This window comes from Leopardus geoffroyi, chromosome A2, assembly GCF_018350155.1.
Source record: "Leopardus geoffroyi isolate Oge1 chromosome A2, O.geoffroyi_Oge1_pat1.0, whole genome shotgun sequence".
Taxonomy (NCBI): domain Eukaryota; kingdom Metazoa; phylum Chordata; class Mammalia; order Carnivora; family Felidae; genus Leopardus; species Leopardus geoffroyi.
The window spans coordinates 15,777,706-15,792,524 of NC_059331.1; the positions used below are offsets into that span (position 1 = coordinate 15,777,706).

The 14,819-nt window shown below is 55.4% G+C and overlaps 1 protein-coding gene across 2 annotated transcripts in view; it reads right to left on the reverse strand.

The window, feature by feature from the left end:
- Positions 1-14,819, reverse strand: part of FYCO1 (FYVE and coiled-coil domain autophagy adaptor 1) — a 74,030-nt gene that overhangs the window by 52,933 nt on the left and 6,278 nt on the right. The window contains exons 1-4 of one of the 2 annotated variants that reach the window (XM_045492625.1): positions 10,608-10,731; positions 9,916-10,053; positions 5,811-5,917; positions 3,702-3,827 (exon numbers count right to left, since the gene is read on the reverse strand). In XM_045492625.1, coding sequence (XP_045348581.1) covers positions 3,702-3,827; positions 5,811-5,917; positions 9,916-9,970 — 288 coding nt within the window. In that variant the 5' untranslated portion in view covers positions 9,971-10,053; positions 10,608-10,731. Of the gene's footprint in view, positions 1-3,701; positions 3,828-5,810; positions 5,918-9,915; positions 10,054-10,607; positions 10,732-14,819 lie in introns of those variants that run through there. The other variant, XM_045492624.1, reaches the window with a different exon arrangement.

The window sequence follows — 14,819 nt, forward strand, 5'->3', positions numbered from 1 at the left end:
GAGAGCACGTGGCCATGAGGAGCCGGGAGCCTGACCTCCAGTCGCCCGGAGGACGAGGCCTGAAGCAGCCAGACTCCTTGGCGTCCTTCAGGGGAGAAGGGCCCGCGGACTCCAGGGAACACGGCAAGGAAGACGCGTTCACGGGAGGCTCTGGGACATCGCTTTCAGGACACACGTGTCATTCTCCCGCCCCGGCTCCACCCGGAGCTCTGGGTTTGGCGTCAGATGGGACACCGTGGGAGCTCACTGGGTACACTTAGGAGAAAATGTGGCAGGTAGAGGAGGGGCCCCTCACACCAATATGAAGCGAGCTCGCAGAAGGGGCCATCTCGGTTTGCCTCATGTCCGGCTTAGTTTTGAGGTGCAGGGGAAGAGGCCAGGAGGCCGGCTGGAGCTCCCGTGGGAGGGGAAGAGGGAGGAGGGGAAAGGCAGGGGTGCGTAGGGGGGACTTATAAGAAGTTCGGATGGATGCGTGATGGCCCACTCGGTGTTCTCACGAAACCATCAGTAAAATCGGGACGTGTCGACGCCGTCCCGGTCGGATTTAAGATAGGCCAGCTCTGCACTTGGTCAGAAAGTACCCAGGGGGTAAGAGAGAGCTGGGCTCTCTCGAGGCAGCCCAGTCACACTGGGGTAACAAAGAAAAGCATCGCGTGTGGCTCCGTTTCAGGAAGTATGAAACGGACAGCACAGGAGGGTCCAGCTGCGGGCCCGCCTTGAAAACCTCACCCCACGGTGCCCGAACGTGGCTTCTTGAGAAGTTTCCGGAAGCTTATTGGGAGGGAGGTGGGTGTGCCGGCCAGAGACTCTGCTGTGAGGCGGCCAAAGCAGGGCTCTGCCAGTTGTGGGCACAGGCGGCCGGTTTGCGTAACGGGATTCATTCCCGATGTTTCGCCCCCAGCAGCTCCACGTGAGCGGGAAGGAATTCAGGGCCCCCTCAAGCTGCCATGTGTACCCTGCCCTGTCAGGCTCGGGGGTCTGAGCAGGGTAAGTAGAGACCCCATACCCTCCTCACCCCGTCAGAGGTGAGAAATGTTTAGCCTGGTGGCGGGGGACAGGGGCAGCCCCGTTCCAACCAAAAGACGGTCCTGACACCCCACGCCATCAGGACGCCAATCGTGGCACGGGCTTGAGACAGGAAATCTGTGGTACAGCCTCAAGTACGGCCTTTTCGAATCGATGAGGTAAACATTCCAGTATGCAGCACCCCTGCAGCTCAGAGCTGGGGGTTTTTGGATTGCTGACTCAAGAAAACGATACCACAATATGAAGCAGCCTTAAAAAAATAAAAAGGTGTGAAGCGTCAAGAACAGGAGAGGCTGTGAGCCTCTTATTTTAAGAGAGAGAGAGAGAGAGAGAGAGCGCGCGCACGCTAGCGGGGGAGGAGCAGAGAGAGAGGGAAGACACAGAATCCGAAGCAGGCTCCAGGCTCCGAGCTGTCAGCACAGAGCCCGATGGGGGCCTCAAACCCACGAACCGTGAGATCATGACCCGAGCCGAAGTCGGACGCTTAACCGACTGAGCCACCCAGGCGCCCCCCAAATTGATTATATATGTTACATATATGTGGAGTGATTTATTTAAAGAGGTATCTTGCAACATCCTTTGTACTCTGAGTGAAAACAGGGCACAGCTTTTTTTATTTTTTAGTGTTCTGAGGTCATGGGTTCATTTTCCTTACGTAACTCCTTAAATGCTTAGCACCTAGTCCAAACTTCGCTGCACTGTTTCGAGAAGCTCTACCACAGCTGGAGAGGCAGGAAGTCCGCAAGGGACTCCAGAGCAGATTCGGTTTCCCGCCAGGCCACTGTGCTGACAGCCCAACGGCGCGCTGCACCCGGGAAGGGAGCCTGTCTGTCTCGGGGAAAGACCACGTAGGCCAGGTTGAGCTTATTCGGAACCCCTGGAAGTGGCTGATTACAGCCTTGGACGAGTTTAGCCTAAACGGCTGATTCCCACCCCGAGGGGGCCTGAGGTGGGCCCAGCTATGCTCCTTACCCATTAACTTTTACCTTCTGGCTTGTCGGCTTTGGGCAACACTCCATCGGTACGGTTAACCCCAGCACCCGGCAGCCCTGTGGCCTGGTGCCATTCCCGGGAATCCCCACCAAGGGTGCCTGCAGGGAGCACGGTCTACACAGCCTCCAGGAAACCGACAATGTCCGTGCAAGCAGGGAACGCTTTTTTGCTTGAGAAGTCAGCTTCCCTGGCCTTGGATCATCTAAAGGTCTGTGTGCTATGCAAGAGATAGATTTCAGCATTTTGTAACCCTGGGCCGCGAGGACTAAGCTAAACTTATTTGCAGACTTCAGCTGTCTGAAGCCGTAAAGTCAAAGGCCTCCGGTGCTCTGAGGAGTGGAAGACCGGACAGCGACACCGAGAACTTCTTCCAGACTTTCGGAGAGAAGGCAATGAGACCCTCTCTGGGTGGGTGACGCATTAAAATGCTCAAGACCGTGGCGCTGCATGGACATTATGGAAATCCAAGGAACAGACGCCTGACAGCCAAGGTCTTTCCTCCTTTTCTCAGATGTCAGAGGGTGGAAAACCCTCGACCCTCAGTGTCAACGTATCTGACGTATCTAACGCTGTCATTCTCTGTAAGAAGAAACCCCTCGGGCTCCAGCTGGCAGGCGGCGGGAAGAGATCTCAGAGCACCCTCTGAGGGCTACTCAGAGCCCCCGGGAGGGCCACCAGGGGGCACAGCTGCCGGCTTTAACGGGACTTGAACTATACTAAGGAGGCACTGAAAAGGAAGCTGAAAGGTAGAAACTCTTTCGGCCTCCCGCCCCACATTTAGGGGTTTAGTTGCTCCTGAATCTGCAAAGTTCTTCACTCCCAGAGAGACTAGGCTGAAGACAGAGAGAGAGGGAAAGACAGGGGAGAGAGGGGGACGGAGAGAGAGAGAGGGGGGAAGAGAGAGTGAGGAATAGAGAAAGGGAGGAGAGAGGGAGGGGGAGAGGGGGGAAAGAGAGAGAGGGGAGAGAAAGGGAGAGGGGCAGGGAGGGAGGAAGGGGAGGGAGGGGGAAAGAGAGAAGAGGGGGAGAGAGAGAAGAGAGAGGGATGGAGGCAGAGAGAGAAGACAGAGAGGGGGAGGGAGAGAGGGGCAAGAGGGAGGGAGGGAGAGAGGGGGGAGAGGGAGGGAGAGAGAGAAGAGAGAGAGAGGGAGAATGTGCTGTTCCAGAGTTTTCTAACACAGCAAAGCCCTGGCTTTCTGCTCTCCAGGGGTTCAGAACAGAACGCAGGAAGCTACTTAGCATAACCAGCATTTTAAGAACCGTCTCCTGAGGTCTCACATCACTCTCTTCATTACAAAAACAAGTTTCCTGGGCAAATTATAGGGAAAGCACCTAGTAAACTCTAAGAATTTTATCTAAGGAACTAATGTTTTTTAAAAGGCGGAGGCGTCCCGTGCTGCGTGCAACCCCTCCTCCCTCATGGTCCCGCGAACAGCCTCCAAGCAGGCAGACCACTTGCGGTCTAGGGAACAGGGTCAGGACCCAGCCACCCCCGGGCTTGGTAAGCGCTCGCTTGGGTGGCTTCCCGGAGCCCGCACCGGGCACCAATTTCCTTACTTCTTTACCAGCCGTCCACCCCCCACCCCCACGTCCTCACGGGGGCGTCTGCTGCGGGGGTCCAGGTGAGAGATGCTTCAGGCGGGGGGGGAGAGAGAGATGTGGGATCCTCAGCCACGCGCTTACCTCCGGAATCGACTTGACGAATCGGATCCCGTCATTGGCTCCTTTCACCTTGGCCAGGCAGGCACAGAAGTAATCCCAGTAGTCCTTCCTGTTGCCCAGAAGGGTGGCCTTCTCCTTCTGATCGAACTGCGTAGAGGAAGGGACAGAGAGAGGAGGGCCACCACGCCCGCTGCTGTTCACCCCACCATTTAAACAATAAAGAACAGCAAAACCTTCTTAGTTACCCGGTGCTGGGCAAGGCCCTTCATTGGCAAAGGAGGGTGTTTTAATCCCCAATTTACGGATGAGGAAACAGAGGCTAGGAGAGGTTAGGTGGCCGGCTCAAGTTCACACAACTGGTGAGATTTAGGAATAACAACCCCCCCCCCAAAAAAAGGTAACCCCTCTGGGGCGCCTGGGTGGCGCAGTCGGTTAAGCGTCCGACTTCAGCCAGGTCACGATCTCGCGGTCCGTGAGTTCGAGCCCCGCGTCGGGCTCTGGGCTGATGGCTCAGAGCCTGGAGCCTGTTTCCGATTCTGTGTCTCCCTCTCTCTCTGCCCCTCCCCCGTTCATGCTCTGTCTCTCTCTCTGTCCCAAAAATAAATGAACGTTGAAAAAAAAAAAAAAAAAAAAGGTAACCCCTCTGTGCACCTTGTGGGGAGGAAGACCACCGAAGGGGGCTTAGTGACACAGGATGAAGAAATACAAGTGGAAAGTCTTCAGGGCAACACATGAGGGTCAACTTGGTCTCAACGCAGGGAAATGGGTTGGTGACATCTCATCCCAGTTACTCAAGTTCCAACACTGTTTTAATATGCGTGCAGTTAAGTTCAAATTAATGCTGGCTCTGAGTCATTTCAAATCCAAAACTAAAACCTAACTGAAAACAAAGAAGGTCCGTAAATCATTTCCCAACGTGAGCCAGAACCAGTTGAAAAGGCAGGCGAAAGGTAAAATCTTCTGGCACGCTGGGGCCTCTCTCCCCAGGCCCCAGCAGGCTCTCATCCCTTACACAGGCTCTGGTGGGATGTGACGTTGCAAACTTAGGGTGTTCGGAATGATAAAGGTGCGTCTTTCTATAACATAGCATTTTGTAGTAGTTTTTCTGGTTATGGAAGTAAGACCGATAAATCGTTAGAAAATCTGGATAAGACTAAAAAAAAGAAAAAGAAAAACTATAATGCCCAATGCCCTGTCCCTTGGAGAACTTCTGTTAACATTTTGGTCCGCTTCCTTCCTGCCTCCTGTGATTGCCTGTGGTTTTCCACATCTGCAGAGTTCTCTAGATCTGTGTGGTTGTGTTTTTTTTTTTCTTTTAATGTTTTGTTTATTTTTGAGAGAGAGAGACAGCGCATGGGGGGGGGAGGGGCAGGGAGAGGGGGAGACACAGAATCTGAAGCAGCCTCCAGGCTCCAAGCTGTCAGCACAGAGCCCGACGCAGGGCTGAACTCACAAATTCTGACATCTTAACCTGGGCCAAAGTTGGACGCTTAACCAACTGAGCCACCCAGGCGCCCCTGTAGATCTGCGTTTCTTGAACCAAGCGGACAGAAGCATCACACTGTGAGCAAGTTCAAACAAAACTTCCCGGGTTGACCTCAGAGATCCCGATTCAGCAGGTCAGGGCGGGAACTGAGAATACATTTCTAACCTGCCCCCACGTGATGCTGCTGCTGGTGGTCTGTGGGCCACACTTTGAGCAACAAGGATCTAAAATGGGGGCTTCTGGATCATCCTCAGTGTGGAGAACGTGTGACTGGGTGTGCATGCAATGCACGTCTGCCTGGGGACAGATTCCACAGCTTTTAACTAGACTCTCAAAGGGGTCTGTGACTGCCCCAAAGTGAAGATCCCTGCTATCCAGTGACCTCATGACCTGCCTTAAGATGACCTAAATCTCTAAAGAATGTTCTTGATTCCTACAATCATCCTAAGGGGCAACATTCTGACTTTTCAGAGGCTTGCACTTGGGAGGCTCAAGGTCTCGCCGGGGACTGCACGAACTTTCAGTCTAACCAGCAGGGCTTGATGGCTCCACAGAGCTGTCTGACCCACATCCTGAAGGCTGATGAGTCACGCAAGAGAGAAACAGAACAGAGCAGAAATCAACATGGTCCGGGAGTCACTTACTTGAAGGAGATACTCGAGTTTATAAGAAAACTTGTGTAAGCTGGTGCTGTCATCCGTGATGGGCTCCCCTGCTTCCTTAAATTCTTTGCTTAGCTCTGTCACAGCATCTTTAAGACAACAAATAGGAACGCGTAACTGACCTCAGAAGGAGAAACAGAATAACCCCAGGACGCGCGAGAAGCAAGTGGTCGATGATGGCAGAGCACCTTGGAAACAAACAGCGATATGAAACGCTGGATGGATGTAATGCCGGGCCTGAAGGCGTCCAGGTGGCCTGAAAGCCCCCAGGTAGGTATTCTAGAACAGCTCCCTGATGGGGCACACTTCTCGGCCATCCCTGTAGGCCTCTACCATGTAGGCCCTTAATACGCATGCAACACACGTTTGCTATGTGCATGGGTCACTCAGCAGGCCCCTGCCGGCGACTTTCAGAAAGCTTTGCCCTTCATTCTGGCCACGTTCCTTGTCGTTCTTCCCCATAACCCTACTGCTCAGTACAGGGTAAGTCCCGGCTTCAAGAAGCCCCAGAATGTGCAAATAAGGGAACAATCCCAAGAACGACAACGACACCTGCTTCTGGGAGCTCAGGGGCCAGGTCTTTGCACGGCCTTCTCACTGAATACGGCACTGAGGGGCAGGGTTGTTTTGTTTTGACAAATCTAACACGCAACTGGTCTTAAAATGATCCCAATTTCCAAACTGTTAAAATGTGAAGAAACAAAAACAAAAACAAAAAAACTTAAGAATGATGAAGGCTGATGGGGCGCCTGGGTGGTTCCATAGGTGAAGCGTCTGACTCTTGATTTCGGCTCCGGTCATGATCTCACGGTCCGTGAGATTGAGCCTCACGTCGGGCTCTGTGCTGACAGCATGGAGCCTGCTCGGGATCCCCTTTCTCTCTCACCCTCTGTCCCTCCCCACTCCTGTTCTTTCCCTTTCTCTCTCTCTGTCAAAATAAACAAACATTTAAAAAAAAAAAAAAAAAAGGCCGATGAAGGCTGATATCATCATCCCTGTTGGCGGATAAGGAACCCTTGGGGAAGTCAGAGCACTCGCCAAAGACCAAGGGCGGCGAACAGCAGAGCTGGAATGAGAACCCTGGTCTTCTCAAGGGCTTTCTGACTCCGGGGCTTGCCTCTCCACTTCTGAGAGAACTGACCTCCCTGTGCACAAAGAAAGGAAAACCACCTTGACTCTCATTTACGGCCTCTGCTGTGGGACAGAGAGACCGTGAGAAGCTGTGTTTGGTGTAGACACTGGGCAAAGCGCCCCCAGCTAGATGGCTGGGGCCCGCTGGACAAAACGACCTTCCCCTGCGACCTTCCTTCTTCGTAAGGAACAGGAGCTCCCAGGCACCACGGCTGGAAAGCAGGCCGGCCCGGCACTGAAGCTGAGCCAGAGCCGCTAAAATGCAATCGCTACCGACCCCTCAGGCAGAGGTCAGCAAAGGGCAAAGACAGGCTCTTGGGACTAATTCTCACAAGTGACTGCCGTCCAGTGGCACCCTCTAGAAGTGTTGGCCGCGGCTGGCTTTGAGAGCCGGGGGAGGGCCGGGGACCAGGGAAGGCACAAGCCTTTCCCCCCTCCACCACTCAGCCTGGGTTAACGCTCACAACCTGATCTGGGAACTCCTGAAATTTTGAAAGGAGGAGGCTTGGGTATGAAATACGAAGTTTGCCGCTCTAATCTCTGATAATCCAAATGCATTACTTAGGGATAATCTTAGTTTTATGTGAATTATACATCTGTGTCTGCCAACAATCTTGAGAAGTGGGTGTTACCGTCGAGCTGACCTCGCGCACGAAGAAAGCAACGGGACCTCGGAAAGGTGACGGGACTCATCCCACATCTTCCAGGGTTAAAAGGCGGAGCCAGGAGCTGACCCCAAAGCCCTCGTCAGTGCTGTCCCCAGGAGGACGAGTGGGCTTCCCTGTGCAGGCACGAAGGCTGCGCACTGCCCAAGGACCCCTCGCCTGGGGACGTTCCACTCCCATGCTAGAGGCTGAAGATCTGTCGTGTGCCGATGAAGACAGTTACCAACAGATGTAAGGGAAGGGTCTTGAGAAAGTGGTGTTTCCAAGTGCTCAGCGGGCGGGTCAGATGGCCTTGGGATGCCAGAGATGACCAGAACAGTCGGGACAAGGGTGGGAAAGGGTACGTGAACAAGTGTCAATGTCTGGCCCCCTCCCTGGACCAGAGGCTCTAGCAGGGGTCCTCTCTTCCCTCCCAATAAAGACCCCTGGGTCCCAAAGTCATGCTGGAGAACCAGAGACTGACACGCAGAAAAGATGGCCTCCTTTGTGGAGAAACTTCTCAAGGCCAGTGGTGAACTCGGATTTGCAGGGCCTGTCATTTCGCTTTCTCTGCGTGTGTGTGTGTATGTGTGTGTGTTTAGGCTGAAGGAGAAAAACCATCTACCGTTTTAGCTGGAAGTAGGCTGGTGTGGTTAAGAGTGTAGACTCTGACACCTGGTGTGTATGCAAACCCAGGCTCTGCCCGACTGGATGTGTGACCTTAGGCAAGTCACTTAACCTCTCTGTGCCCCTCTCTGCATCTGTAGAATGGGGATAATGGTTCCTACCTCACAGACCAAATGTGAGGACATAACGGGCTACTAACATAAGGCCTGGCACGTGTGGAACGCCATGTGATTCTCGGCTTATTCGAGGCCCGAAGTGCTACACCAATGGGAGGCAAGCCTGACCGACTTTTCTCTCACCGACCTTTGACCAGCAGGGTGAGAAGCGTGCTGCGGCCGCCACTAGCCCAGCGGCCCTGGGTGTGACAGACCACGGCTGCTCATCACTGTGCTCGCAGGTAGGAACCTGACTCAGGACGGCGTCGCCGTAATCTCTGTGACATGTTAGAAGCGGTCAGCTTCAGACCGTCTGTAGCAACCGCGCGGGAGCTCCGAAGACCCGTACGGACCAGCCCCGGTGAGCTCAGGCGGGCAGGAACCGTGCCCAACTCCTGACCCTTGGCACGTCACCTAAAAGGGTGAGCTCGGTCCCTAGACTCTGCAGCCGGGAGAGAAAGCGGTCGGCTCCTCCCCCGAGCCTGCCTCACTCCGCGTGCACCGTCCCCGGCCCTTCTCCAGGGGCATGGGAGCTGCGAGTCTCGTCCCTGCGCTGAGCTCAGGGGCATCCGGCCCAGAACTGCAGTGCGTCACAGGAGACAGGCTGTCCGCCCGCCAGGACTGGGTAGGACAACAAAACAAGAGAGACGGGTGTCTGGCCATCCTGCTGAGGCAGGGAGAACGCGGCCTCCCCAAATGGGCCAACTCCATCGCGGCCCGAAGGCCCGAGATTCCGCCAGACCAAACAGGGGGCTTGTAGCGCTCACGCCCACACGAACTGAAAGCAGACCCCAGGCCCAGGAAAGGGTACTGGCTTGGGGCGCCTGGGTGGCTCGGTCGGTTGAGCGACCGACTTCGGCTCAGGTCACGATCTCACGGTTTGTGGGTTTGAGCCCCGCGTCGGGCTCTGTGCTGACAGCTCAGAGCCTGGAGCCGGCTTCCGATTCTGTGTCTCCTTTTCTCTCCGCCCCTCCCCCGCTCATGCTCTGTCTCTGTCTCAGAAATAAACAAACGGGGCGCCTGGGTGGCGCAGTCGGTTAAGCGTCCGACTTCAGCCAGGTCATGATCTCGCGGTCCGTGAGTTCGAGCCCCGCGTCGGGCTCTGGGCTGATGGCTCAGAGCCTGGAGCCTGCTTCCGATTCTGTGTCTCCCTCTCTCTCTGCCCCTCCCCCGTTCATGCTCTGTCTCTCTCTGTCCCAAAAATAAATAAACGTTAAAAAAAAAAAATAAAAAAAAATTAAAAAAAAAAGAAACAAACATTAAAAAAAATTTTTTTTTTTTTTTAAAAAAGAAGAAGAAAGAAAACGGTATTGTATTTTGTTGACAAACTGGCTTCCCAGGGCCCTGAGAGGAGGCCTGGGCCAGCCGCCCCCGCCTGACACAGGGCGGACACCCAAGCCCCAGACACCTCCACGCGACGTGTCCCGAGGGCTCCAGTTACTCCCCCTGTGTGATGAGGATGAGAGGGCGGCAGGAGCACAGCCCAGCTCCCCCACAGCCAAGCCTGGCGTGTCCCCTCCCCAACGGCACCTTGCAAATCGCGGATGATTCTCTGCAGCTGGCTCTCTGCGATGGGGGAGGCCATGGCCACTGGCTGCGGGCCGCCTCTCTCGGCTGTGTGCCTCCCGCCTGGGTCCGCTCAGCAGAGGTCAGACTCCATGGTGACACCTGGAGAGGGAGAGGGAAGCCGTGGAGGGCTCAGTGACAGACACAACATGAAGACAGGACGAGAGGGGCATGCCCCAGGGCCCAAAGTCGCCCCATCTGGGTGTCTTCCCTCAGCGGAAAGGGCTTGACCTTTCTGTGTGGGCCTTGCCCGGTGGGCATTCCCTGGCTGGCTTCTGACACACTTCTTTTCAGACACAATGACCTGGGTTGGGGCTTAAAAGGCGATAGGTTCAACCAAACAGCATGACTCACTGAGCGTCTCTCCTCTTCTCCCCTCTTAGGCTTGACTGCCTCACCCTCCTTCGACCTTGAGAAATGCCTCCCAGGGGCTCCCGTCACTCTGGGGAGGCCAGACCCAGCCCAACCCACATTCAGACGGCCTGCTAAGCTGATGGTGCCGGCCACCACCAGACCCCTGTCTCCCCCATGCCCGGCCCCCTGTCATCCCCAGGCTGGTTTCCTCTGACCAACAGTTAGTAACGTCTGGCCGGTGGCGGTGGAGGCGAGAGGCTGAGGACCCCCGGGGCTTCCGGACCAAAGAAAGCCAGGCTTGCCTTGTGGGGGAAGCAGCTCACTCGTGGGGGCTCAGCAGCTCCAGCTGCCCAGAACCCAGCTCGGCCTGGCTGTGTAGACGCCGCCTGGCCTGCATCGGGGTCCCGGGCAACCCTCGGTCCAGTCAAGGGACACGGCTCTATTTTAAGCTTGGTTATAGTCCTCTTGCAGCTGGTGAGTCCTGAGTTACCAGCCTTGCTCGGGCAGCTGCTAAAGTGATTTAAGGACACAGTAGTGGCTGAAGACCAGCAGAGGTGAGGACACACCAGTGGCACTGGAGACAAGTGTGGGTATGCACGGGGATGCTCCAGCGTCCCTTCTACAGAAGGAACGTCAGAAATGGATGTCTCTAGGGGCGCCTGAGTGGCTCAGTTAAGCATACGACTTTGGCTCAGGTCATGATCTCGAGGTTTGTGAGTTTGAGTCCCGCGTTGGGTTCTGTGCTGACAGCTCAGAGCCTGGAGCCTGCTTCAGATTCTGTGTCTCCCTCTCTCTCTGCTCCTCCCCAGCTTGCTCACACATGCACGCGTCCACTCTCTCTCTCTCTCTCTCAAAAATAAATAAACATTAAAAACAATTTAAAAAAAAAGAATTGGGCATCTCCAATTCATAGACGTCCAACACCAGGTTGTGTCATGCTTGTTGGCAAAAGCAGGTGGCGAGACTAGAGGAAGCCAGAGCAGCCACCACTGAGTGAGGGCCTACTGTGTGCTACGCGCTGGGTCCTGATTGGGGCTTTACACGCATGATCATTTTCATCTCACAACCGCCTTAGTGGGGTAGAGAACACCAGTTGGAGAAGCCACATAACTCGCCTTAGGCCGTGGGCCAATAAGGAGCGAATCGTGGTCTGGGCCCTGGTCAGTCTGATTCAAACCCTGTGGATCTATAGCTCAGCATTGTCCCTACTGCAAATGGCCAACCCCTTCCGCTGGCTTCTAGGAACCACCCTGAACTCCAGCGTCTCCCAAATAATGAGCCGCCACCCTGAGAGTTTCTCACACGTGCTGGCCCTCCCTTTCCCACAGCCCTATTCCCCTTCCCGCTCCAAGAGTCCAGGCAATATGACTCTGGAATAGAAACAGTCCCAGGTTTCAAGTTCCTCCAAATATTTACATAAGCATTCCAGCGTGAGCCTGAAGCAAGAAGGGCCTGTCACAGGGCGGATATGCCTTGGCCTATTTTTAACTAACAAGCTGGCACAGCTGGGACTCGGCACAAACAAGGCCCAAAGAGGGCTTCTCTGGCCTCGGAGGAATGAGACAGGCACACACCAAAACCACACTCCCAGCGATTCCTGACATGGAGCCCAAGAGAGGCAGGGGGTCCACAGAGAGCCCTCCAAAGCCCCTTAAGAGGTATTAGATACCCCCCTGCCCGCCACAGACACTAAACCGAGGGTGGGAGTGGGTTTCGAGAAGGCAGCCTGCCCATCCCTAGGCGGCTCTCCGGGCCACATGCTGAGCACAGAGCCTGAGCAGGGGCCAGCCAGGGCCCTGCGGAGAGCCAGAACCCAGGCTCAGCCGGGCTTCTGCAGGGGCTCCGATGCCTCGGTGGGCACGCTGCCCCTCCCAGAGAGGTAGAGAGAGTCCAGGGTCCGCACTGTCAATGCACAGCTGCCCCGACACCATGCTGTGTCAAGTTCCTTCCATGCGCAGGCTGGGGACACAGACGCACGCGAGGCACGGTCTAGCCCTGGAGGAGCTCGGCTGTGCACCAAGCAGACAGACAGAAAAATATCCCGCTATCTGGACACGGCAGAAGAGCTCCATGCAGAGATAGGAATAAAAAGCGACGGGTACTCAGCGATGAAAGAGTTGGGCCATGGACACGTACAACAGATGCTTCCTGCTGAGCGAAAACAGCCAGACGGAAAAGGCTGCGTCCTTTATGATTCCATTTGCATGATATTCTCGCAAAGGCAAAACGTGGGGGAGAGGTCACAGCGGTGGCTGCCAGGGCCTGGGCGGGAGGGGGTGGCGGTGAAGGGGGGGCATGACTACAAGAGTCGGCAGAAATTGGGGGGGGGGGGGGCGGCAGTTCTGTTCTGTGTCTTGCCCGTGGTGGTGGTTACATGACCGTATCTGACAAACATACATTTGTCAAAACTCACAGACTGCAGATTGTATCTCAACAAAAAAGGCCGCACTGTGACGAATTTAGGAAGATGCCGTGGGGCCTCAGGAAGGGAAAATAAATTCCACTTGGGGGAGGGAGAGGGTGAGAGGCAGGGGCAACCGAGGTGTGCCAGGCCAGAAAAATGAGGATGAGGTCTTTTGAAGAGACCCAAGGAGGAAAGGGCACCGGGGTGGGGGGGGGAAGGGGGACAGCGAGCATGGAGGCTGCTTCTCTCCCGAAATTCCTCTCATTTGGCTGTTGTCAATGGACAGCCTTGTCGTTCCTGGGAGAAAGACGCTCAGAGGAAAATGACAGACACCCAAGTCCTCAAAGGCCCTGGGCCTGCGTGCACGCTTCAGACCAGGCGGAGACCCGACTCGTGGAAGAGGGCAGATTCTGAGTTAGGTTCCATAATTTGCTAGAACAGCTCTCAAGATTTGGAAAAACATTAAGATGACTGGTTTATCTTCAAAGATACAATCTGGGAACAGCCAGGCGGAAGAGACGAGAGGCGCAGAGTTGGCAGGGTGGGGTGGCGGGCTGGTTCGAGGTTTGCGAAGCTTCTACGCCCTCAGGGCTCCCCACCCAGCAGCACCTCGCAGGACAGGCTCCGGCCGGGTGGACACCCGGACCCTGGGAACCAGCCGTCTCTGAGGCCTGGCGTCATGAGCCTCGACAGACAGAAACGTGCTCCTTCGAGACGTGCGGGGACTCTGGGGAGACGGCCCTGTGTCCGCACGGCCAGGCGAGGCCGCCTCCGCCTGACCCTCGGAGCGCGCTCAGCTGATGCCAAGTTCCCGGGTCACGGGGTGAGCTGTGCCCAGCTGCTGATTACACAAGCTGCTTTTCCGGAAAGCCTGAGTCACCACCCAGGTAATGTGCCCCAAGAGAACCGGCTTCTGGACCTGCAGGTCGCGGTGGGCTTCCCCACCGCGGATGGGGGTCCCGCCTCACAGGGGTTTCTTTTGTTTTTCTTAACATTTATTTATTTTTGAGACACAGAGAGACCCCGTACCAGCGGGGGAGGGGCAGAGGGAGAGGGAGACACAGAATCCGAAGCAGGCTCCAGGCTCTGAGCTGTCAGCACAGAGCCCGACGCGGGGCTCGAACCCACGGACCATGCGATCACCACCTGAGCTGAAGTCAGACGTTCAACCGACTGAGCCACCCAGGTGCCCCCACCTCACAGGGTTTCAGGCAGTTAATCAGAGCTTCCTTGGAAGATCATGGTTCCTATAGGAATGCTCTTTTCCTGAACTTTGGGGTGACGGCTCTTAGCAGTCTGCCCTCCCTCTTCCCTGGTCTGAGGTCATTATTAACCACCGGAAGACACAGAATGCGGCACTCTCTCCACACCACGGTCATGTGGCTTTTTTTCCACACCAATAACCAGTTCTGACACCGACTGGGGGTTCTCCAGTTCGGTTCAGTTCTGACACTAATGACCTGGAGTCAGTGCAGACCCCACAGGTCAAAGGCTCTGTCCACAAGACGGCCCTGGCTGTCAGACGCTGGTCCCAAGTCCCAGGCTGCTACCCGTACTTCTGACCAACGGCTCTGAATTGGGGATTCCCACGATCCCCTCCTTAGGTTCCATAATTTGCTAGAACAGCTCTCAAGATTTGGAAAAACATTAAGATGACTGGTTTATCTTCAAAGATACAATCTGGGAACAGCCAGGGGGAAGAGACGAGAGGTGCAGAGTTGGGGGTGGGGGGGCTGGTTTGAGGTTTGCAAAGCTTCTATGCACTCAGGGCTCCCCACCCAGCAGCACCTCGCAAGACCCCCTCACTTCGGGGTTTAATGGAGGCCTCATTCCGCAGACTTGGGTGATTAACTCCTTCTTCAGCCCACTCCCCTGAGGTCTGGGGTAGGGTTGAAAGTTCCAACCCTCTAATCACATGGTTGCCTCTTCAGGCAACCAGCCCCCACCCTGAAGCCATCCCAGGGGCTGAGGAGGGTCACCCGATTAGCATAAACTCAGGCGTGGCTGAAAAGAGGCACACATAAAAGACACTCCCATCACTCAGGAAATTCCTAGGGTTCCAGAAGCTGTGTGCCTGGAACCTGGGACAACCACAGACTATCTGTTTCTT